Here is a 24,199-nt window from a genome sequence, read left to right as displayed (position 1 = left end):
CCTGTGCCCTGTGGCCTCCTGACATCCCCCTTGCCCGGCCATCTTGGCCAGCCCTGGCCTGGTCCAAGGCCCCCCTGAGCAGAAGCTGAGGGAGTCTGCCTCTGAGCTATCCTGACCTTGAAGGGAATGTGCTGCCTCCACGTGGCCCAACTGGAGACGCAAAGGGTGCCGCGGGTCACTGCTCCCTCCTAAGGCCAGCACACAACCAGAGCCTCAGCCTCCTGCCCCTCCCAGCCCCCCTCCTTCCCACACCCTAGCCCCAGTCACTCCTTTCAGCAGCAGAAACACCACTAACTCCCTCCCCTCCGGCCCTTTGCACACAGCTCTGAGAACACAGCCCCAACTCTGCGTCCATGGTCAGGCTCCTGAGGATGAGGCAGAAAGAACCGGGCTGGCATCCAGGGTGTGTGCGTCCAGCGCAGTCACTGGGCCTCGCCTGGGAAGCTCCCCGCCCCCACTTGCTGGAGTTAATGTTCTGCTGTCACCATCTAAAAATTCTTGACTTTTTTAACCTGGGCCCCTACATTTTCGTTTTGCACTAAAAACCAAACCAAACCATTGTGGTCCAGTCTATTCTGATTCACAGTGACCCTATTGGACAGAGCAGAACCGCCCCATAGGGTTTCCGAGGCTGTGATCTTTGCAGAAGCAGGCTGCCACATCTTTCTCCTGTAGTCTGGTGGGTTCCAATCGCTGACTTTTTGGTTAGCAGTTGAGTGCTTTAGCCACTGTGCCACCAGGACTCCTGTCATTTGCACCGGGCCCCACAAACGACACAGCGAGTGCCAAGGGCGAGAAGAGGTGAGGGAGGGACGGCCTGTGCTGGGGAGGAAAAAAAAGCTGCAGTGCAGCCCCCTTTCCTTCTCGGAGGAGGCCGTGGCCCCAGGCAGTGGGATCTCTAAGCGCCAAGAAGCTGCCTTATGTTAGGACCCTGTCACTCCCATCTCCCACCTGGAGGGGCCCAGGGTAGATGTTAACAAGTGGGTGACTCTCTGGGGGCATCTCCCACACTCTGGGGTGCCTGCTGGGTGCAGGCAGGGAGTTCCTGGGGCAACTGCCCTCCCCCACCTGGAGGTAAGCAGCTCAGACCAAGGCCCCCCTCGGCCCTGGATATCACATCCCATCAGAGCCAATCAGCCCCTGCCCACCTAATCTACCCACTGTATTGAGCCAAGTCATACATGGCCTCCTGTCACCTCGGACCCTGCTCTCTGCAGCTGTGGGTAGGACCTCCAAGGGATACATGGTCCATGCTTGGGCCAGAGCCTCAGCTACCCTTTGGGGATGGGGCATGAGGGAGGGGGTACCTTCCTTGCCTGGACCCTGTGGCCTCCACTTTAATGCTCCCTTAAAGGCCTTGCTTGGAAACTCTGGTGGTGTAGTGGTTAAGAGCTACAGCTGTTGACCAGAAAGGTCAGCAGTTCGAATCCATCATGCTCTTTGGAAAACTCTGTGGGGCAGGTCTACTCTGTCCTATAGTGTCAGTGTGAGTTGGACGGCAATGGGTAAGACCTTGCCCAGGGGCCTCCTCCCAGGGTCCTTGTACACCCCTAGCCAGGAACAAGAAGGCACAAGCTGTGTCTTCAGGCATCTTGGGTCCCATTTGGGCCCTCCATGGGTCTGGAACAGGAAGTGTCACAGCAGAAAAAACCACAGTTCCCTTTTATTGAGAAAACAGAGGGGAGGCCTTGACTTTTACCCAAGTGACTGCGCCGAGATAGGAAGTGGCATCCTTCTGTGTCCACTCCTATGGATCCTGGGCCTGAGCCCCATCCCTTCAGAGGCAAACGCTGGTGTGTCCAGGCCCTGGAGAAGTGGGGGGTGCAGGCAGGGGAGGGCACTGGAGGGGGTGTGAGGGTGCTGTGGGTGTGGTGGAGGGAGGTGGCATCTATTATAATACGGCAGGAAGGGCCAGGGGGATGACCACCACCTCCTGAGGCATGGAGCCTTCTTCCTTCAAATTCTTCATAAATAAAACTTCACAGTGAGAGAAGAATGTCCACTTCCAGGGCCAAACCAACTGGTTTCCGGCCAGGGAGCTGGGCCTCGGCGGGGAGGGAGGCTGCAGGAGGGCCGTGCAGTTTGGGTGGGGGGTCAGGCAACACCTGGACTGTGGGGGCCAGAGCGCTGCTCTTCTGCCCTGCATCGGGGTGGGACGGAGAGGGATGCAGCCTGTCCCGAGGTTCTGAGGAGCGCTGAGGTAGTCAGAGTGGCTGTTGTGCCTTCCAGGGGCAGGGGGCAGGTGGGGCATCCAAGGACACAGCCAGGAGTGAAGCCAGGTGTTCCAAGGGGCTTCCAAGGCACCATCTCCCAGGAGACCAAGGGGATTGTGGGCAGCCTGTGAGCCTGCACAGGGCTGAGCTTCTCCTGAAAGACCGCTACTCCAAGCCGGGCTCTGCGGGGAGACTGAGGCATTTCCCAGAAGCAGAATCTTGGTAGGGATACGAGGGCAGCCACAGACCTGTCCGAGGCCAGGCTCAGCCCAGGTCAGAGGGGCCAGGCAGTGGGCCCCAGGTGGAGGGCTGCCTCCCCAGTGACCTTCTCCAGTCTATTCCAACAGTTTCTGGGCTTCGGCCTCACTTTCTGGGAAGTGTTCACATAGGGTGGGGCTCCTTCAGCTATCTGCTCCCCACCACATCCAACGGCATGTCAGGCCAAAGTCCGTCTACTTCCCCGGCACTGCGGCTCCAGCCCCAGTGCACGTGCCCAGGCCTATTCTGGGGGCCTGGCCAGGGTCAGAGCACCTGGAGCTTGCGAGAGCAGGTGAGGTTGCCGTGCACCAGCCTCCACATGGCCAGTAGCTCGGGGGGCAGCAGCTTGTGCACCACGAGCATGGAGCGGAAAAAGCAGGGCTCCTTGTTCATGCGGCTGTTTCGGTTCCGGGAGATGCCAAAAGTCTTGAAGCCCTCATGGGCCACAGGCCTCACGCCTAGCACCTCCAGGCACATGCCCAGGAAGACGTCATCAATGGGGTAGAGCTCCAGGGTGTCGCAGGCGTAGTGGAGGCGCCGGGCCAGGCTGCCAGCCATCAGGAAGCCGCCACCGCCAGCGTAGGGCGGGTAGGTGGCCTTGCTGTACAGGGCGGTGGGGATGTAGTATTTGTTGTCCTTCCTGCGGATGGGCCGGGCGTGCTGCAGCACATCACCCACGAACAGGTTCTCATGGGGCTGCTGGTCAGCCAGAAACTCCAGCAGGTTGGCGGGGTTGACAAAGACGTCATCGTCGCCTTTGAAGATGAAGTGGACTTTGGGGCAGAAGGTGTCAAGCCACTTGAGGAAGTGGATTTCCTTGAGGGTCAGGTTGAAGAAGCTGTCAAGAAAGTCCCACTGCAGGATGTCACCATAGAGACGGTTCTCATAGGCCAGCAACTGTTGGTAGTGAGCCCGTTCCTCCTGTTTGGAGGCCGTGCCCAGCAGAAAGAGGGTTCGCACCACACCACCGTTCCCGCCGGCCACCTCCTGCTCACGGCCCCAGGTCTGGCGGATGGCCTCGCGGCGGTCATGCTGTGTGATGACCGACTTCACAACCACTAGCATGTAAACATCACCCCTGCACTTCTCCGGGTGGTTCAATAGCATGGGGAAGTATCGGCAGTGGCGATAGAGCAGAAACTGCTGGAAGTGTGGCTCCAGGCCCCGGAACCACGCCTGGTGGGTCAAGTTGACATTGGCTGAGCAGTTGGTGGTGATCACGTCCCAGAACTTAGGCCCCTGTGAGGTTGTAGGGGTGGGGATGGCCACTTCCTTTGGGCTCTTCCAGAAGCTATTAAGATTCACCAGGTGTCCAGTCAGCTTCTGGGCCTCCTGTGGCTCCAAGGTGGGTGGTGGGTGCTCCTGCAGAAACTGGCCGGGGGTCAGACTGCGCTGGAACACAGTCACGGCCACCAGCAGGGCCAGGGACAGGCACACACTCCGGTAGACCGTTTTCTTCCTATGGGGGGAAGCAGAGGAGAGAGCTAAGGGCTGAGCCCCTGTGACTCTTCCCGCAGCCCTTATACAGAGGCTGGTCGGCCCCAGATGACTAAGTGGACCCTGGAGACAGACCCAAGTCCCGGGGCCCCTGAGCTGCAAGAGGGTCCTGCTTCCTGGCACCCCCTCCCAGGCCTCCCTCCTCAAGGGCCAGGGGGGCCACACAGCACAGAGCTTAAACACTACACTGGGGAGTTGGGCTGCTGCTTGGCCCTGTCACTTACAAGCTAAATGACTTTGAGTGGATCTCACTTAACCTCTACAAATCCTAATTTTTTCTTCACCAAAATAGCAATCATAACACAAGATTTGGGGGGCTGTATGCAGTGCCTGGCAGTCGGGGATCCTGTGACTCTATGGGGATGACTTCCTGTTGGTGACCTCTGACCTTCCCCTCAGCACAGGCACTCCCCATTTACTTTCACTTCCCTGTGCAAACTTAGGCTATTGGGGCAGGGATGGGCAAAGACAGTACCTTATCCGCAGCTGGGAGCTCAGAAATTCTCTGACAGAACAGGGAAGCCAGCCTTAGCTTGGGACCTAAAGAACCCCGCTCCCTGGCCCATCTGACCCAACAATGACGATAGTCCTCATGGATGATCAACAAAAAAACCAAACCCAGTGCTGTCAAGTCAATCCCGACTCATAGCGACCCTACAGGACGGAGTAGAACTGCCCCATTGAGTTTAACCACTACGCCACCAGGGTTTCCTCATGGATGACAAAGGCCTGGAAATGCAGCAGGCTTCCCCTAGCATGACCACTGCCCCTCCTCCACAATGTCCCACTAGGAGAGAAGGCACCCCCAGTTCTACTGCTCCAGGAGAACACTTTCTGACCCCCAGCTCTCCAGGGACCCTCCTTGCCCAGGCGACCGACCATTCCAGAAGCAGAAATCGGAGCTCTCTGCCAGGCGCCCTGGCCCGGCCCAGGCTTGAGCCCCTGGCCTCCAGGCCCCCTCACCTGAGCTCACACCCTGGGAGCAGCCTGCCCTGATCTCACCTCTAGAGACAGAGGGCTCAGGGCTCCGAGAAAGGGCCCGCCAGAAAATGGTGGCCTGCGAGTGCCTGGCCCTCAGGGTGATGCCACTGACCTCCATAGGGGGAGGTGCAGGGCAGTGGAGGAAAGAAACTGTGGAGAAGCCGGGGTGACCTCAAGACAGGGGGCTCGCAGGGCCCAGATATCCAGGCTGAGTGAAGGCTGAGCCCACCGAGCGACATTTTTTCCATCCAGCCCTGAGGTTTTCAGTGCATTGGGGTGAAGGAAGACCGGGTTACCTCAGGTGCTTCCATGGGCTGTAAGCCAAGGCAGGACCTTTCCAGGGCAGAAAACAGAGGGCTTCGGGTGTGGGGGTTTCAGCGTTGCCCCTCAAGGCCAGGCGCGGAACCAGGACCAAGGAGGTGCACCCCCGGGGGCCGTGGAGCGGTCCCTCTGCTCCGGCAGTGCCACCTGGCCACCCCACTCCATTAGGAAGAGAAATGCCCGCAGGGGAGGCAAGAGGAGGAGGGGGCCAAGGGCCAGGCCGGTGGCCAGGGCTCCCTCTCTGGAGGCAGAAGAGCCACAGGGGACGGGAGGTCGGGGTCGCCCGGGACGTGGGTGGCCCTCGGGGGTCCCTGAGAGCGGCCGAATGGGAGGTGGGCGCCCGCTGCCGGCGAGACCCGGGCTCCCCAAACCCAGGGCCCCGGAGGAGAGTCTGGGTACCCCAGGACGTGGGTCAGGGAGAGGGGCCTCCGGGTCCTGGGGCACAGTCCGCGGTCACCGCGCGGAGAGGCGGGTGCCGCCGCCGCGCACGCGGGCATCTCCGGACGCCGCCCGCGCGAGGCGGCCGGCCCGGGGCACAGGGGCCGGCCAGACCCCGGCGCGCAGCCCGGTCCCCGAGAGCCGCCCGCGTGTCCCCCAGCTCGGGCTGGAGGGAGAAGCCGGGAACCCCCGTCCCGGGCCCCCAGCCCCTTACTCACCACAGAGACATGGCGGCCCGGCGGGGCTGCGAGCGGGGCGCGGGGCAGCTCCAGGGACCGCCGGCGGGGACTGCGGAGCGGCGAGCTGGGCGCGCGGGGATGGCGGGTGGCAGGGACGCGGGCGGGGGCGGGGCGGGGGCGGAGGCCGGCCGCGCCCCCGCGGCCACTTTCCTCTTCCCCCGCTGGGGAGGGGCCCAGGGGCAGGCGCCCAGGTGCGTTAACCCCTTCGCGCCCCGGCCGGCCGCCCCGGGCTGCCCCCATTTCTCCGAAGCGGAGCCCGAGGCTCTAGAGGCGCGCAGAACCGCCCCAGGTCCCCCGGCCGGACTGTGAGTAGCCGGCTGAGTCGGGACCTCCCCGCGGGCCCTGGCCCTTCCCGGGCGCCGCGCCACGTTCCCGCTCCACTCCCGCCCCGCCCGCGCCCCCCCCAGGGCCTCACCATTCCCTTCTGGGCCCACTCTGACTTTTCCCGGGGTGGGGGGCAGAAGCAGACAGGAGGTTCCTTTTCGTCCCCCTGCCCCCTACCTCCTTCTACCCTTTCCCCCTTCTCACTTTCCAGACAGACTCCCTCTTACACCCACAGGCCACTGGGGTCGGACCTGCGAGAGCTGGGGCTGGGAGAGCAAAGCCCACTCCCCACCCTTCTCTGTGACCCCAGCGGTCCCCCACCCGTGGGGTCCCCCCCACCTCTGGGGTTCCCCCACCAAGGGAAGGCCTGTCTGCTGGTCCTGCCCTCAGGCTGGCCGAGACTGAGCTGTCTGGGGGCCCGACTGTCTTCCTGGACTTAACGCTGGTTTCTTTTCATCATCGGCAAATACTCACTCAAATCCTCTCTCTCCCCAGCCCTTTGTCAAAATGTGTTCCAGGGAGTGGGCTATAGGTAGACAATCAAGGACACAGAAGGGACATTCTAGGGCCAGGAGGGTCTGGATGATATAGGTCCCCAACTAGGTGTTTTAGAGAACCCTCCAAGCTTGGCCACTCTGCTGACACTCAGGTGTCTGCTCTGGTCTTGTCCTGTTGCTGTCACAGTACTGAGCATACAGTAAGGGGCTCAAATGTATTCATAGGATGGAAATGGAAGTATTTCAAGGTCCCATATGCAACGGCTAACATTCAAGCGAGTTACAGTGTGCCAAGTACTGTTTGTCAATGACTCACTTAACCCTAGGGACGCGTACTATTACAGTCACCCAATTTATGAGCATTCGAGCTACTGAACTTGCGTCCAACTTTTTTTTTTTTTTTGATACCTGTTAGTAATATATACTACATACAGTGTTCTACAGCTTGTAATTTACTGCTGTTGTCATTCTCAGATGTTCAATCGCAGGTGTCCAAAGATCAGATTTACTGATAATATGACATCATCAGGGGCAAATTAACCAGTAAGCACTGGTCCCACTGGTTTACAGTAAGCAGTAAGCACAGGCCTCATTGTGCTTACTTACTAATCTGTAGTGCACATTGTCACATGTGCTGAAGTCCATGTGAAATTATGCACTACAGATTATTAAATTAAGCCCATGACTAGTTTGCTTATTAGGTAATATGCCCTTGATAATATCCCAGTTAATTGGCCTGATAATGTGTCTGGTCCTTCTGTTCTACCTCCTATTTCCTCGTGTAATGCCTGAGGTCTTAAAAGCTCCCAATCGGATATCCGAGGCAGAAATGGTCTCTATTCACCTGGAGCAACAGAGAAAGAAGAGTCAGAAATAGGGGGAGGATATGGCATGTGAGATTTGGTTGACTTCCAACCATTTCAGGAGGCAGCATATGATCTAGAACTGATGGTAGTGAAGGAAGTTCATCCTGCACTGGAAGCATTGGCCAAACACAAGGCTTCAGGAACTGACAGAATACCGATGGAGATGGAAATGGATGCCGCGCTGGAAGCGCTCACTCGCTCACTCGCCTATGCCGAGACATTTGGAAGACAGCTTCAAGGCCAACTGACTGGAAGAGATCCATATTTATGCCCATTCCAAAGAAAAGTGATCCAACAGAATGTGGAAATTATAGGACAATATCATTAATATCATGTGTAAGTAAAATTTTGCTGAAGATAATTTAAAAACGGTTGTAACAGCACATCAACAAGGGACTGCCAAAAATTCAGACCGGATTCAGAAGAGACCGTGGAATGCTGATGTCAATTGGATCTTGGCTGAAAGCAGAGAATACCAGAAAGATGTTTAAAAAATACCTGTGTTTTATTGACTATGCAAAGGCATTGGACTGTGTGGATCATGAGAAATTTTGGATAACGTTGTGAAGAATGGGAATTCCAGAACGCTTAACTGCTCGTGAGCAACCTATACATAGACCAAGAGGCAGTCGTTCAAACAGTACAAGGGGATACGGAATGGCTTAAAATCAGGAAAGGTGTGTGTCAGGGTTGTATCCTTCCACCATATTTATTCAGTCAGTATGCTGAGCAAATAATATGAGAAGCTGGACTATCTGAAGAACACAGCATCAGGATTGGAGGAAGACTAATTAACAACCTGTGATATGCAGATGACACAACCTTGCTTGCTGAAAGTGAAGAGGACTTGAAGCACTTAATGATGAAGATCAGAGACTACAACCTTCAGTATGGATTACATCTCAACATAAAGGAAACAAAAATCCTCACAACTTGTCCAATAAACAAAATCATGATAAACAGAGAAAATATTGAAATTGTTAAGGATTTCGTTTTACTTGGATCCACAATCAATGCCCACAGAAGTAGCAGTCAAGAGATTAAATGACGTATTGCATTGGGTAAATCTGCTGCAACAGACCTCTTTAAAGTGTTAAAAAGTAAAGATGTCACTTTCAGGACTAAGGTGCTCCTGACCTAAGCCCTGGCATTTTTTCACTTGCCTCACATGCATATGAAAGCTGGACAATGAATAAGGAAGACAAAAGAAGAATTGGTGCCTTTAAATTATGGTGTTGGCAAAGAATATTGCATATACCATGGGCTGCCAGAAGAATGAACAAACCTGCCCTGGAACAAGTACAGCCAGAATGCTCCTTAGAAATGAGGATGGTGAGTTTTCATCTGACATACTTTGGACATGTTACCAGGAAGGACCAGTCTCTGAGAAGGACATCATGCTTGGTAAAGTAGAGGGTCAGTGAAAAAGGGGAAGATACTCAAGGAAATGGATTGACACGGTGGCTGCATCAATGGGCTCAAAGATAGCAATGATTGTGAGGATGGCACTGGACTGGGCAGTGTTTTGTTCTGTTGGAACTAACTCAATGGCATTTAAAAATAACAAAGAATGGAATGTGTGGTTAATTGTCTCCAAGAACAACTGCCTCCTTTGCTATGAGACCAGAGGTATAGTGAGGGAGGGGCGGGGGGGGGGGCGCGAGTCCAAGGGAGAGCAGTTACATCACTAGACGGGTGTGGGGGTTGTGAACTGAACCAGGTGACACTGTCAGAGGGGGTGACACCACATGGTCCAGGGTTACATCCAAGACAAAACTATGTAGGACTTGAGCTGCTCCAGAAAGCCCGTGCTTGCTTTAGCCATGTTTTGGTGATGCTCTCTGCTGCTGTGGCTTTCAGTGTCTGTCGGGATGATCCACCGACCCAGGGAGGCTGCCCGTCAAGCCTGCCTGTGCCTGGGATGCGGGCAGTGCAGGGAACCCTGCAAGGGCTGTGGGTGTGCTAGGCTCGTCCATTTCGTCACCACTATCAACATCTATTAATGTTGAAATTTGGGGTGGGTGCACAACTTAGAGATTGCCCCTGGGTGCTGAAATGTGGGAGGGGTACAATTTAGAGGCTGCCTCCGGGTGCTCGTTACCCTTACTACGGCCCTTTGTGAGACCAGAACTGGGTGGGGCCTGGCTGCCATTACTGAACATTTTGATCAAAGATTTCATAGAAGAATCCTGATCAAAAGGGGAAAAATGCAGAACAGAGTTGCAAAATACTCATGGACTCTACACTTTCTAGAGCCATGGAGAATAGATGAACCCCTGAAACTATTGCCCTGAGATAGTCTTTAAACCTTAAACCAAAACATCCCCTGAAGTCATCTTAAAACCAAACAATAGCTTAGCTTCCATACCCATTCCCACTGCCGTCCAGTCAATTCTGACTCATAGCGACCCTATGTAGTTAAAAAGGTCTGTCTTGAGCGTTATGCTCTTTTAAGAACTACCTGTACGGAGTTGGAAACTCTGGTCGCACAGTGATTAAGTGCTAACGCTCTGACCGAAAGATCTGCAGTTTGAAGCCACCAGGAGCATCTTGGAAACTCTATGGGGCAGTTCTCCTCTCCCATAGGGCCGCCATGAGTCGGAATTGGCTCAACAGCAGCGGGTTTGGTTTTCGTTTTTTATGTGGGATCAAATAGACAACAGCAACTTGAAAGATTAAATAGAAACTTTGGGGGTAGTGAGTTTATGTTAAAGAGGGAGGAGCAACTCAGAAAAGGAGGCTGAGAATGGTTATACAACTCACAGAATGTAATCAATGTCACTAAATTGAATGTGTAGAAACTGTTCAACTGGTGTTGTTTTGGGTGTATATTCTCAACAACAACAACAACAAAATAAATAAAATTTAGAGAAAAAAGATACTGATAATAAAAAGCAATAGTAATAAAAACTTAAAAAAAAAAAAAGAGGAATTCGACTTGTGTCAGAACCAATTTACGACTTTGTTGTGGGAACAGAACCCCATCATAAATCAGGGACTACCTGTATTATTATTCCCAGTTTACAAATGAGAAAATGGAAGCCCAGAGAAAAGAAAGTCCACGGGGCAGGGTCCAGTAGTTTGTTAGTTAGCAAACCCTGAGGCCTGCCTGACTCTGGAGGCCAGCCCTGAGCTTTCCTCAAGCCCTTCTCTCAGGAACAATGTGAATAGGAGGTCCCCAGGTGCAGTCAGAGCAGGTGGTAAAAAGCTTCTGAAGGCCCCTGGCTGCTTTAGCCAAGCTGAGTCCCAGGCTTGTGAGACTGGAGTGAGGAGCCCTCTCAGCCCCTTGAAGTTCAAGGGCCCCTTGGAGGAAGAAGAAAAATAGAATGTTCTAGAATGTTGTAAACTCTGATCAAAGGCCTTCCAGGCAGAATTCTGGGGGCCAGCCTTGGGGCCAGTTGGCCTTAGCAATGAATGGCTCTCCAGGGCAAAGAGCAGGAGAAGGTGCGACCTGCAGCCTAAAATCCCACTGACCTGCTCCCTGCTGCTGAGAGCCCTCACAGCCCCACTGCCCCCCACTCCCATCCCAGCTTGGCCCTGGCTACCTGACCCCACAGGGCCTCAAGCACCTCACTCCACTGCCCAGGCTTTTGGGTTGTCCTTTAAGTGTGACGTTGAGGAAGAACAGAGGTGAGGGCCAGCCTAGATGCCCCCCCCACCCCCACACCTGTACAAGGTGCCTGCTGAGAACTGCCCACCTCTCTCTGATGCTGTGGGTCTCCTCAGGTGTCTGGTAAGGAGCAAACATGCAGCTGTCCCCTGAGAAGGGGTTTTGAGTCCAGGCTTGGGGAGCTAGATGGCCAGGGTTGGGTCAGGGCCCTGCACTTCCTGGTTGTCACTAGGGGCAAGTGGCAGATCCCCTGAGACCTCAATTTCCTGCCACCACAGGGTGGGTGGAATGAGCTGATCAGTGTCTCCTATGTGGTGAGCATCATGACTTACAGCTGCTGGTAATGTTTGGACCCAGAACCTCCTAGGTGCAATGGGAAGGGGTATAGGTCTTTGTCAGGGCGAATCTGGTTGATTGAAATGAAGTTTGTCGTTAGGGATGCATTTGACCTGTGCCTAGGGCCAACTCAGAATGAGGAAATAAACGACAATTAAATACTTGCATCTCAACTGGGTGGGGCGAGGTGGATGTGTGGGAGGACGGCCTGGCTCTCCTCAGCTTTAGCTGTCATCCCTGCCAGGGAGCACAGTGACTAGTCCGGCCCACTCCACCTGTGCAGCCCCGAGGGCAGAGCGGCCTCCTTCCAGGCCCCTAAGGAGGGAGGCCTGCCAGCCAGTCCCCGCAGAAGTAGGGCTCTGATGCTGAAATCTGCCCCCTGCTCACCCCTCACCCCTCACCCCCATTCCCACCCTGGCTTCAGGCACAGCCCAGGTGATGAAGCTACAGACCCCAGTACCCCCTTCCCTTGGCACCCCCCACCCCATCCTGGTCCTCTTCCCCCCCTCCTCCCCACCCTCTCCCTCCCTGTCACCCCCCCACCCCATCCTGGTCCTCTTCCCCCCCTCCTCCCCACCCTCTCCATTCCCCCATTCCTCACCCCCTCCTTCACCCTCCCTTTCCTCTGTCCCATCCTCTCCCTCCCCCATCTCCTCCCTCTTCTGTCCCACCCTCTCTCCCCCTACTCCCTACCCTCTTCCTGCCTCTCCCCTCCCTTCCCTCCCCCTCCTCCTCCCCATTCCCTCCCTCCCATCCCCCTCCTCTCCCTCTCCCCTCTCCCCCTCCCCTCTCCCTCCTCAGCCCCCCCCCCCACTATCCTTTATCTCATACCTTCCTGCCCTGCTGGTTTGACCTGGCCACAACCACAAGGAGGGCTGGGTCAGGCATGGGCCAGCCAACAAGGTGGAGACTGCCTTAGGCCAGAAAGAAGAACCGAAAATGAAAACTGGGCTTGAGGAGCCCTGGGCACCTTGAAGAGAGTCCAGAGGGGGTCCTGGGTAGAGGCTGACACTCTGACAGCCCTGGCTGTGCTCGCTCCAGTTTAAGGTGATGCTTAGGGAGTGAACGAATTGATGCTAGGTCGTGTCTTCGAGACCCGGAACCCAAATCTACACTCGGGCAGCTCAGCCGGCGCTTCATGGGTACCATCTACACTTGCATCAGGGAGTCTTAATGAGGGCCGCCTGCCCCAGCATCAGAATACTGCCCAAACCCCTCCGCCTGTGCCTGAATGAGGTTGAGAATCCCATGAGGAGGTGCCCTGGGTGTAGAACTTTCTCGAATTGGTCCTGGGTCCCCCCACATAATGGCCTCATAGAAGGTTAGTGAACCTTCTGCTGCTTGTCCTTGAATTTGCCCTGGAGAGAAGCTGTCCTGCAAAAGGAGTGAGAGGACAGCAGGGCCTGCCGAGCCTGTGGGAAGTGGCAGGATGTCTGTGTTTCTTGCTAACAGGTGTTGAACGTGAGGTAGGGTAGCATCTGGTCTGAGACTTGATTTCATTGTAAGGTAGGACCTGGTGAGAAGGTGTGGGGTGAGAACTATCTATCCTCCTCGCCTACCTCTGATCATTGGAGACCATGGGTGGTCACTGCAGACAACCAGACCCACCCTGAGGGCAGCCCCGAGGGGCCTGAAAGGACCCCAGTGCTGCCAGCCAAGGGTGCACCCCTCAGGCCAGGCACAAACATGAGACACACACCCTGTCTGCTCTTCCCCTTACCTCCCCCCACCCCCAGCCACCCCCTCAAAGTGTCCTGGTGGCTCGGTGCTTTAGAGCTCAGCTGCTAACTGAAAGGTCAGCAGTTGGGCTCTACCAGCCTGTCTGTTGGAGAAAGATGTGGCAGTCTGGTTCTGTAAAGGTTACAGCCTTGGAAACCCCATGGGGCTGTTCTGCTCTGTCTTATAGGGTTGCTAGGAGTCTGAATCTGCTTGACAGCAATGGGTTTGGTGTTGGGTTTTGTTGTCACTACCTCCCCACCCTGTCTGGGCAGGATCTGGATCTATGGCAAGAAAGACAGGGATAGAGAAAGTGACAGAAACTCAACTCAAAGTAGCTCATGTGGAGGGATTTATTAGCTTAAAAATAAGTGGAAATCCCCCATGCATGTGTCAGTTCATCATATTGTGGGGGCTTGCATGTTGCTCTCATGCTGGAGTCTCTGCCACCAGTATTCTAATACCAGCAGGGCCACCCATGGTGGGCAGGTTTCAATCCAGCTTCCAGACTAACACAGACGAGGAAGAAAGACCAGGTGGTCTACTTTTGAAAAGAATTAGCCAGCAGAACATTGTCTAATATACCACGGGAAGATGAGCCCCTTAGGTTGGAAGGCACTCAAAAGATGACTAGGGAATACCTGCCTCCTCGAAGCAGAGTCAATCTTAATGACATGGATGGAGTCAAGTGTTAAAAAGCAAACATGTCACTTTAAGGACTAAGGTGAGGCTGACCCAAGCCACGGTGTTTTCAATTGCCTCCTATGCATGGAAAAGCTGGACAATGAATAAGGAAGACTGAAAAAGAATTGATTCCTTTGAATTATGGTGTTGGTGAAGAGTATTGAATATACCACGGACTGCCAAAAGAAAGAACAAATCTGTCTTGGAAGAAGTATAGCCAGAATGCTCATTAGAAACAAGGATGGTGAGACCATGTCTCATGTACTTTGGATACTTTACCGGGAGGGAACAGTCCCTGGAGAAGGACATCATGCTTGGTAAAAGTAGAGGGTCATTGAAAAAGAGGAAGACCCTCAAGAGATGGATTGACACAGTGGCTGCATCAGTGGGCTCAAGCATAGCAATGATTGTGAGGATGGTGCAGGACCGGGCAGTGTTTTGTTCTGTTGTACGCAGGGTCTCTATAAGTCGGAACCAACTCGACAGCACCTAACAACAACATAAGTGGAAATCCCTCTCATTCCCTTTCCTCACACAACCCTCCTACTGTCCACAGGGGAGGAGGCAGGGTTACAGACGGCTGTAGGCATTTATTATTCCATCTTGGGGACCCCAGAGGAAAGAGAGTTTTTCTTTGTCCTGATCTCTTCATGGAGTCCCTGGGTGGTACAAATGGTTAACGGTCTTGGCTGCTAACCTAAATGCTGGAGGTTGGGGTCCACCCAGAGGCACCTCAGAAGAAAGGCCTGGCAATCTACTTCTGAAAAATCAGCCATTGGAAACCCGGCAGAGTGCAGTTGTACTATCATGCACATGGGGTTGCAATGAGTCAGAACTGACTCAAGGGCAGCCGAAAAGAAAACAAAACAAGATCTCTGTATATAAAATCTCAGGGAAGGACTCTGATTGGTCTATGTTCAGTCGTGTGCTCAGACCTGGGCCAATGATCATGGACAGGGGAACTGGGGTACCATGATTGACCAGGCCAGGTCATATGTCCCTTTCTGTGGATGGGGCATGATCTTGGGACTAGTATCCTCATGGGAACAGGGGGGCCGATCCCTCAGATGAAGCCGCTATTATCAAACAAATGCAGAAAGAGCACCATTCTGGAGGTCTGCTCAAAGCAGCTGCAGAGATGCCTGGGCCTGTCCTCCACTCATGCCAAGCCCCCCTGGACCCTCAGATCATCCTCCAGAACAAACCCCAAAGACTCAGCATCCCAGAAAGAAGAAAGAAGGGGTGGTGGCTGTGGGGGAAATGTCTCCACAGGCTTCCTGACAAAGCCTTCTCTCCAGGCTGGCCAGTGGAGGGCGGACACAGCTCCCTTTGGGAATGGGTAGCTCTCTGGTCCCTTTCCTGTGCCTGGGCCCTAATGGTTGGTCTGGGGACAGACAAGGCCACCCATGGTTTTGTGGGTGTGGGAACCAGTCAAGTGGAGTGGAGCCAGGCAGCCAGAGAGAGAAGCTGGAGCCCAAAGAGCCCCAGGGCACAGGGGCTGGGTCCCTCTTCAGAGGCAGGGTGGAGAGGGCCCAGCAGGGATGGAAGGAGCTGGTCAGTGTTTTCCTAGTGCTGCCCCAGATGCGGGCCAGCTGGGCTGCACTCAGGTCCTGCTGGGCATGGGTGTGGGCGGGCACACTCACATGAACACACACACGCAGAGAGAGACAAAGTCACACGCACCCCCAAACCCACACAAAGACCCACACAGGCATATATCCAGCACAGACCCAGACACATACACACAGACATACACACGTACGCACGTGCGCACACACACACATGGACATGCATAGACACACGGACATCCATACACAGACATAGGGACGTGCACACACACAGACAGCATACACATACACAGGGACATGCACACACACAGACACAGGCACACTCACACACACACAGGGACGTGCACACACACAGGGATGTGCACACACACAGACACAGGCACACACACAGGGACATGCACACACAGACACAGGCACTCACACACACACAGGGACGTGCACACACACAGACACAGGCACACACACACAGGGACGTGCACACACACAGACACAGGCACACTCACAAACACAGGGACATGCACACAGACACAGGCACTCACACACACAGGGACATGCACACACAGACACAGGCACACACACACAGGGACATGCACACACACAGACACAGGCAAATACACACAGGGACGTGCACACACACAGACACAGGTACACACACACAGGGATGTGCACACACAGAGGCATAGCACACACACAGGGATGTGCACACACACAGACACAGGCACACACACACAGGGATGTGCACGCACACAGACATAGGCACACACACAGGGATGTGCACACACACAGGCATAGCACACACACAGGGACATGCACACACACAGACACAGGCACACTCACACAACACAGGAACATGCACACACACAGACACAGGCACACTCACACACAGGGACATGCATACACACAGACATAGCACACACACACAGGGATGTGCACACACACAGAGGGACACACACACACAGTCACATGAGGTACACACGTTCAGGGAAAGACACACACATGTAACCCTCATACACATACACACATAGATACCCAGAGAGAAACACAGAGGCACCACTCATGTACTGCGAATCACCCACACTCATACACACACATATTCAGGGAAATACACACACACCCAGACACACAGAGGTACCCAGACACACACAGAGACGCACACCTTAACACACACACACACACACACACGCCCATGGTCTTTCCCAGGTGGAGGGGGCTCCTTCCAACCGGCCCTTCAGCTACTGGTGAAACCCTGCCTGTCAGGCCCTTGTGAATGGGCTCAGCACGAGGTCGGCCCGTACTGTGTCCGTGAATGGCATCTTTTGATCCATCCCTTGGTCCTCCAGCTTGTGCCCACTCCTACCTCCAGGAGCCTCTGGACACTGCCCACAGGCCCTGAACACCTCGCATCTGCCCCTAAGCCTGTACTCCCTCAACCCTGGCCTTCTATTCCCCAAGACCCCCGGCTTCCTTCTGCCAAAATGCCCTTCCCCCCTTCTGCAGCGAGTGGACCTCTGCTCATCTGTCAAAACCCACCTCAAATGTCCCCTCCCTGAACCCCTCCTGCCCTGGCATAAGTGCCCCCTCCCTGGGCCAGCACCACCCTGCACAAGCTGTCCCTCTGTCTCTCCTCCTGTCCTACCACACGGGGCTCCACCCAGAGCAGACCGCATGGGGAGGAGTCCCCAACATTGCGAAATAAACAGACTGAATTGTCAGCATTGGCCGCCTGGAGGAGACCCTGGCAGCGAGGAGGGGCAGCCGCAGCCATATTCAGGGGTGCCAGGGTGTGACCCTCCCAGGGAGCTCTGGGTGGCACAGACAGATTTACAAAGCGTATTCCCCACCCCCTGCACACACATTCAAACTCACACTAACACACATTCACACATATGGACGTTGCCTCCCTGGTCGGGGACAGGGGGCCCAGGCTCACCCTCCCCCCAAGCCACCATGACTCACAGCCCTGCCTACTGTGGCCGGCCTGGGTACACACAGACTCCTTTCAGCCCCTTGGCCTCAAACACTGGCTCAGTCTTCACTCCCTGGCGCCTCCCCTCCCCGCCTGGCAGCTTGGCCCCATGCAGAGGCCCTCAGAGGTGGGGGCCGGACCAGGAGCACAGGGCTCCCTGTCTCTCGTCACCCGGCTGCAGTCCAAGCAGCCCTGAATGGTCCTCCTTTCACGGACCATAGCCCGGCCAGGTGCATTCTGGGCGGCCCCTGCTCCTGCTGTTGCCCGCCAGATGTCTGTCTGCCTGTGACGTAGCTACCCAGAAGGATGAGTCCTCTGAGGGGTGGGTTGGAGAGCCAGAGGGACCTGTAGGGGCAAACCCCAGAAGCCCCCGCAGCCCTTGCCAGGCTCTGGCCAGAGGCCTCCTCACATGTATCTGCTTCCCCACTGCCAGGCACAGGTTATTATTATTCCCATTTTACAGAGGCGGAAACTGAGGCTCCGAGGCTGCAGTAAGGCATGAATGAAGCCCTTGTAGAAGGCGCTCTACCCGTGGGACATGTGACAATGATCACAAAAAAATTTCTTGGTTTTGTACCCAGCACTCTCTCCTCTGGGTAACAGATCTCACCCCTCTTGGCCCAGGGGTGGGAGCTCCCCAGGCTGGGCAAGTACCCTGTACCCTGTCCTTCCTGGACAGTGTGCTTGGTCCCAGGGGTTGGTCTATGACCCCAGCTGACCCATCAGGGTCTCCCCCGGGGTTTTCAAACTGGTGTGGGGGAGGGGGGGTGTTTTCCTCTCTGTTCGTGGGGCTTTGGAGGGTGGGACTCTGCACGTATTGGGGAGTGTCCTGCCATGCGCACTTGTCCCCTTCACTCTGCAACGGGAGAGAATAAAAGTCGACATGCGATAAAAATGAAGAAACAGGAGTCTGAACAGGGTTGGAATCCTGGTGCCAGGGCCCTGCGGTGGGCAGAATAATGGGCCCCCAAAATGTCATGTTCTAGTCCCAGGAACCTGTGACTGTGTTTCCTTACATGGCCAAAGGGGCTTTGCAGATATACTTAATGTCATAAACCTTAAAATCGGGAGGTTATCTTGGTTGGAGTCCCTGGGTGGTACAAACTAACAGGTTGGAGGTTTGAGCCCAACCAAAGCGCCTCAGAAGAAAGGCCTGGCAATCTACTTCTGAAAAAAAGCAGCCATTGAAAATCCTGTGGAGAGCAGTTCTACTCTGAAACACATGGGGTCGCCATGAGTTGGAATCGACTTGAGGGCAACTGGTTTTTATCCTGGTTTACCCAGGTGGACCCAAACTAATCCTACGAGCCCTTAAAAGCAGAGAACTTTTCTCTAGCTGGAATCAGAAGACGAGAAAGTCAGAGATATTCCAAAGATAAGAATTGAACCTATCACTGAATTGGCTCTGAGATATAGAGACCCCATCCAAGGACAGGAAAGAGGCCTCTAGGAGCCAGAAAGGAAATGAGACCCTGTTCCTACAACATCAAGGAACTGGATGCTGCCAACGACACCCTCAATGAGCTTGGAAGTGGATTCTTCCAGAACCTCCCAATATGAGTCCAGCTGGCTGGCACCTTGATTTTGACCTTGTAAAACCTGGAGCAGAGAAAGCAGCCGAGCCAACCTGGACTCACAGAACTGTGAGGTAATAACTTTGTGTTATTTTAAGCTGCTGAGTGTGTGGCGATTGGTTATGTAGCTCTAGGAAAGAAATAAAGCCACTTTGCCTCCCCAACGGCAGTGGGTTGCCTCCCCAAGCTTGGTTACGTGAGCCAAGAACTTTCCGTTAGCGGTTTTTGTCCCCCACAGCCAAAGACTGGGGTGATGCTCTGCTGTCATCTGCTTCCTTCACTGTCTCCACAAACAGCCGCCCCCTCGGCTGGGGAGGCAATGTGGCACTGACCGAGGCAGCTCCTCTCCCTGGCCACCAGGCCCAGGCTTGGGGACAGCAAAGGGTGTGGGAGTCCTGTCATGGGCCTCAGAGCCTTCAGAGGTTGAGGCGGTTTTCCCAGAGGGCTCAGGTGGCCCAGCTCCGCCCCTTCCTCACTGAACTGGTCCAGCCGAATGCCTCCCTCCCTGCCTCCCGCAGGCCTGAGGTCTCCGGGATCCAGCCAGCGCCTGGAACCAGGAGAAGTGACATGTCTGAGAACTGGCTGTGGTGGCCCGGTCAAAACTTGTAGAGGTTGGGAGGGTCCGAAGACACAGAAGATCCTGATTTGTGGAAGATTCCCAGGAAGGGGATAGAAGAGGCTGGAATGCATGCAGAAATCACTCAGGTAGAAAACACTGGGAGAGCCCAGGGGCAAACTAGGGCAAAGGTAATGAGTTCCGGGGGAGATAAAAGGTGGTTCACAGACAGGTGAGGAATGTCTGTCCTCACCCTCACGGGAAATAAAGAGAGAGGGGGATGAGAGAAAGAGGGAGGGAGAGAGGGAGAGGAAAGAGAAAGGACTTCTTCACCCAAAAGATTAGCAATTAAAAAAAAAAAGATAATGTTCAATATTGACAAGGATACAGGAAGACAGACACTCATATTTTGCTGGTGGCAATGGGAATTGGTTTAATTCTTTTGGAAAGCACTTTGCTTATGTTTGCTTATGTTAGCGGTCTTAAAATGTTCGTATGATTTGACGTTGTTGTTGTTAGCTGCCGAGAAGTCGGTTCTGACTCATAGCGACACTATAGGACAGAGTTGAACTGCCCCATAGGGTTTCCAAGGAGCGCCTGGTGGATTTGAACTGCCGACCTTTTGGTCGGCAGCGAGTTCTTAACCACTGCACCACCAGGGCTCCATGATTTGACATAGAAATTCTATTTTTGCCAGATAAAATAATGATGGTGATAATAATAAAATCTTTATTCCTCAAGACACCTAAGCGGGAGACAATGTTATTGTCCAGCAATAGGGATAAATATTTTGTGGAATATTGCATAGCCCTTAAAGGTGAAAATGTGTATGACAGAAAGTTGGATAAAAGTCTCGTGATACTGGCACAGTGAGTATGACGGCAGGCCTGGCTTTGGGGGTCTGGCTTCGCTCCCCACTGTGGTTAGGCTGATTGGGTTAAGCTGGCCCAGGTTCCGTATTCAGGGAGACGGGAATCTGAGCTGCCTGTTAGGGCTCCTGGAGTCTGGGAGAGAGGGTGGCTAGGCCTAAGGATGCCAGGCGGCATGCGTTTCCTGGGCCAGACGGGAAATGGCCAGGTTGGCCTTGCCCAGATTGGGGGCTGCAGAAGGCTGGCCCAGACCTTCTGTACATGGAAGCGCCCTGAGGGCAGCAGTGCGAGGCCCAAAAGAGAGGACTTGGCTTGTCCTACTCTGAGCCTCCTTGCTGCCTGGAGTTAGATGGCTCTGAAAAGCAAGATGGCCAGAAGGCCATTCTTGAGATGGTGACCAGAACATTGGTGTGGCCGCCCATAACCTGTGAATGTTACGGCAAAGGGGAAAGAAGGTTCTAATCAGACGGGGAGATGATCCTGGATTATCTGAGTGGGCCCAATGTAATCATCAAAAACCATCAACGTTCACAAGGCACCCATGGAGCTGGCTTCAAGAAGCAACCCTTCAGGTGATTGAGGAGATGCGGAAATTTGTCGTGAAGCAGATGGAAATGCCAGCTGTGTGCTCAGCAAAGCTGTTGGGCCAAATGAATAAGGAACATCCGGTCCCACACCACATCCATGTGCGGTGGTCCAGAAAATGTAACAAGGATGAAAACCAAAAACCAAACCCATTGCCGTCAAGTTGATTCCGACTCATAGTGATCCTATAGAACTGCTCCCATAGGATTCCCAAGGAGTGCCTGGTGGATTGAAACTGCTGACCTTTTGGTTAGCAGCCATAGCTCTTAACCACTACGTCACCAGGGGTTCCAATAAGGATTAAGATCCACCAAAGAAGCTCTACACATTGGTGCCTGTCTCCACTGCTTTCTAACAGCTGATTATCAAATGAAGTTATAAAACTACAAAAAGAAATGATACAAAAACTGTAAAATAAATAAATAAAAACAACCATGGGGGCAGGGGAACCCGTGAAAAGAAAAAAAGATTAATACAACCAAATGTGACAGGGGCTATCCTCGGGTGGAGAGGTTATGGTTGACTTTTTCCTCCCACTCTTTTTTTTTTTTTATTAACTTTTATTGAGCTTCAAGTGAACGTTTACAAATCAAGTCAGTCTGTCACATATAAGTTTACATACATCTTACTCCGTACTCCCACTTGCTCTCCCCCTAATGAGTCAGCCCTTCCAGTCTCTCCTTTCGTGACAATTTTGCCAGCTTCCCTCTCTCTCTATCCTCCCATCCCCCCTCAGACAGGAGATGCCAACACAATCTCAAGTGTCCACCTGATATAATTAGCTCACTCTTCATCAGCATCTCTCTCCCACCCACTGTCCAGTCCCTTTCATGTCTGATGAGTTGTCTTCGGGGATGGTTCCTGTCCTGTGTCAACAGAAGGTCTGGGGAGCATGGCCGCCGGGATTCCTCTAGTCTCAGTCAGACCATTAAGTCTGGTCTTTTTATGAGAATTTGGGGTCTGCATCCCACCGATCTCCTGCTCCCTCAGGGGTTCTCTGTTGTGCTCCCTGTCAGGGCAGTCATCGATTGTGGCCGGGCACCAACTAGTTCTTCTGGTCTCAGGATGATGTAGGTCTCTGGTTCATGTGGCCCTTTCTGTCTCTTGGGCTCTTAGTTGTCGTGTGACCTTGGTGTTCTTCATTCTCCTTTGCTGCAAGCGGGTTGAGACCAATTGATGCATCTTAGATGGCTGCTTGTTAGCATTTAAGACCCCAGACGCCACATTTCAAAGTCCTCCCACTCTTTTTTAATGAGCATATATTACTGAGTTAGTTAGAGTATACATTTGGCTGCGCTAACAGCAGCCTAAAGTAACAGTGGCTTGAACGAGGTAGGTGAAGAATTGGTGGATCAGTGGTAGAATTCACAGGTTCTGGGGATTAGGGAATGGAGCCCTGGTGGTGGAGAACTCGGCTGCTAACCGAAAGGTCGGTGGTTCGAACCCACCAGTGGCTCCACGGGAGAAAGGTATGGCAGTCTGCTTCTGGAAAGATTTACAGCCTTGGAAATCCTATGGGGCAGTTCTACTCTGTCCTATACGGTTGCTAGGAATTGGAATCGACTTGACAACAATGGGTTTGTTTTGGGGGGGAGGGATTAGGGCATGGACATCTTTGGGGGCCGTTATTCTGCTGACCACGTCCTCTGAGCCCCCTCTCTCCTCCTGGCTGCTGTGGCGGGTGGGGCCGTGTGTAGGAGGACCTGCCTCCCTGTGGGAGACCCGGGTCTGATTCCTGGTCAGTGCACCTTGTACACAGCCACCACCTGTCCGTCAGTGGAGGCTTTCGTGTTGCTATGATACTGAACAGATTTCAGTGGAGCTTCCAGACTAAGACCAGGAAGAAAGGCCTGGTGAGCTACTTCTGAAAAATCAGCTAGTGAAAGCCTTATGGATCACAGCAGTCTGATCCAGTGGTGCATGGTGCTGCCGTGAGTCGGGGGCCTACTCACCCGCGGCTAACAACAACAGTGACTAATGGGAGTCTCCAGGTAGTGGAAAGGGTTAATGCACGTGGCTGCTAACTGAAAGGTTGGAGGTTCAAGTCGACCCAGAGGGGCCTCGGAAGAAAAGGCCTGGTGACCTAGTTCTGAAAAATCAGCCACTGAAACCCTTATGGAGCACAGTTGTACTCTGACACATATGAGGTCCCCGTGAGTCAGAGTGGACTTAACAGCAACTAATTTTTTTGGTTCTATTTTTTTTTTTTAATAATATTTTATTGCGTTTTTGGTGAAGGTTTACATAGCAGTTTAGGTTTCCATTCAACAATTTCTACACATGTTGTTCAGTGACATTGGTTATATTCTTCACAATGCGTGAACGTTCTCATTATTTCTGTTTTCTGGTTGTTCAGTTTCCATTAACCTATTTTCCCTACCCATTTACATTCTCATCTTTTTTTTTTTTTAAAGTATTTGTTGACCATTTGATGGCAACAATTTTTTAAAATGACTAATGATGTTAGGAGCCGTGGTGGCACAGTGTCTAAGAGCTCGGCTGCTACACAAAAGGTCGGCAGTTCAAACCCACCAGCTGCTCCTTAGAAACCCCAGGGGGCAGTTCTACTCTGCCCTATAGGGTTGCTATGAGTTGGAATCGACTCGATGGCAACAGGTTTGGTTTTTTGGTTTTGGCTTTTTAATAATGTTAAGCACGTTTTCATGTATTATTCCCACTTTACAAATGAGGAAACTGAGGCTGAGAGAGGCTAAGCGACTTTCCCAAGTCATACAACTGAGCCAGCCATCAACCCCAGGTAAGTCTTACTGCAAAGCCAAGCTTTGCCTAGAGCAGGGGTTTGTGGGGGGCTGGCCTAGAGCAGCGCTGGGTATCTGCCTGGTATGCGTACAGCCTTATCAGACAAATACCTTCCTTTGCTCATATTTCACACCGTGGATGCAGGAGGGCTTCATGGAAGAAGGGGCATTTAGAGCCAGGTCCTGAAGGACAAGAAAGCCACTTGAGAGGCCACAAATGAAGGGAAGAGCAGCAGGACAGACTGGAGAACAGAGGCGAAGCAGACTTTTCAGGGAGTTGCAGTCTTTCTTTATTCACTTCCCTCCCCATTTAATGAACCTCAACTCTGTGTCCAGTGCTGG

General features: G+C 53.6%; 1 protein-coding gene across 1 annotated transcript; it reads right to left on the bottom strand.

Annotated features, from left to right (window-relative positions):
- Positions 1-1,140: 1,140 nt before the first annotated feature.
- B3GNT7 (UDP-GlcNAc:betaGal beta-1,3-N-acetylglucosaminyltransferase 7) lies at positions 1,141-6,040 on the bottom strand. The gene is made up of 2 exons (XM_049888442.1): positions 5,927-6,040; positions 1,141-3,930 (listed from the first exon to the last, which is right to left on the bottom strand). The coding sequence occupies exons 1-2, from the start codon at positions 5,935-5,937 to the stop codon at positions 2,736-2,738; spliced, it is 1,206 nt and encodes a 401-aa protein (XP_049744399.1). The 5' UTR covers positions 5,938-6,040; the 3' UTR covers positions 1,141-2,735.
- Positions 6,041-24,199: the final 18,159 nt, after the last annotated feature.

Source organism: Elephas maximus, chromosome 6, assembly GCF_024166365.1.
Source record: "Elephas maximus indicus isolate mEleMax1 chromosome 6, mEleMax1 primary haplotype, whole genome shotgun sequence".
In the NCBI taxonomy this organism is placed as follows: domain Eukaryota; kingdom Metazoa; phylum Chordata; class Mammalia; order Proboscidea; family Elephantidae; genus Elephas; species Elephas maximus.
Note: the sequence above shows the minus strand (reverse complement) of the source record. Positions and strands in the feature narration are given on the sequence as shown.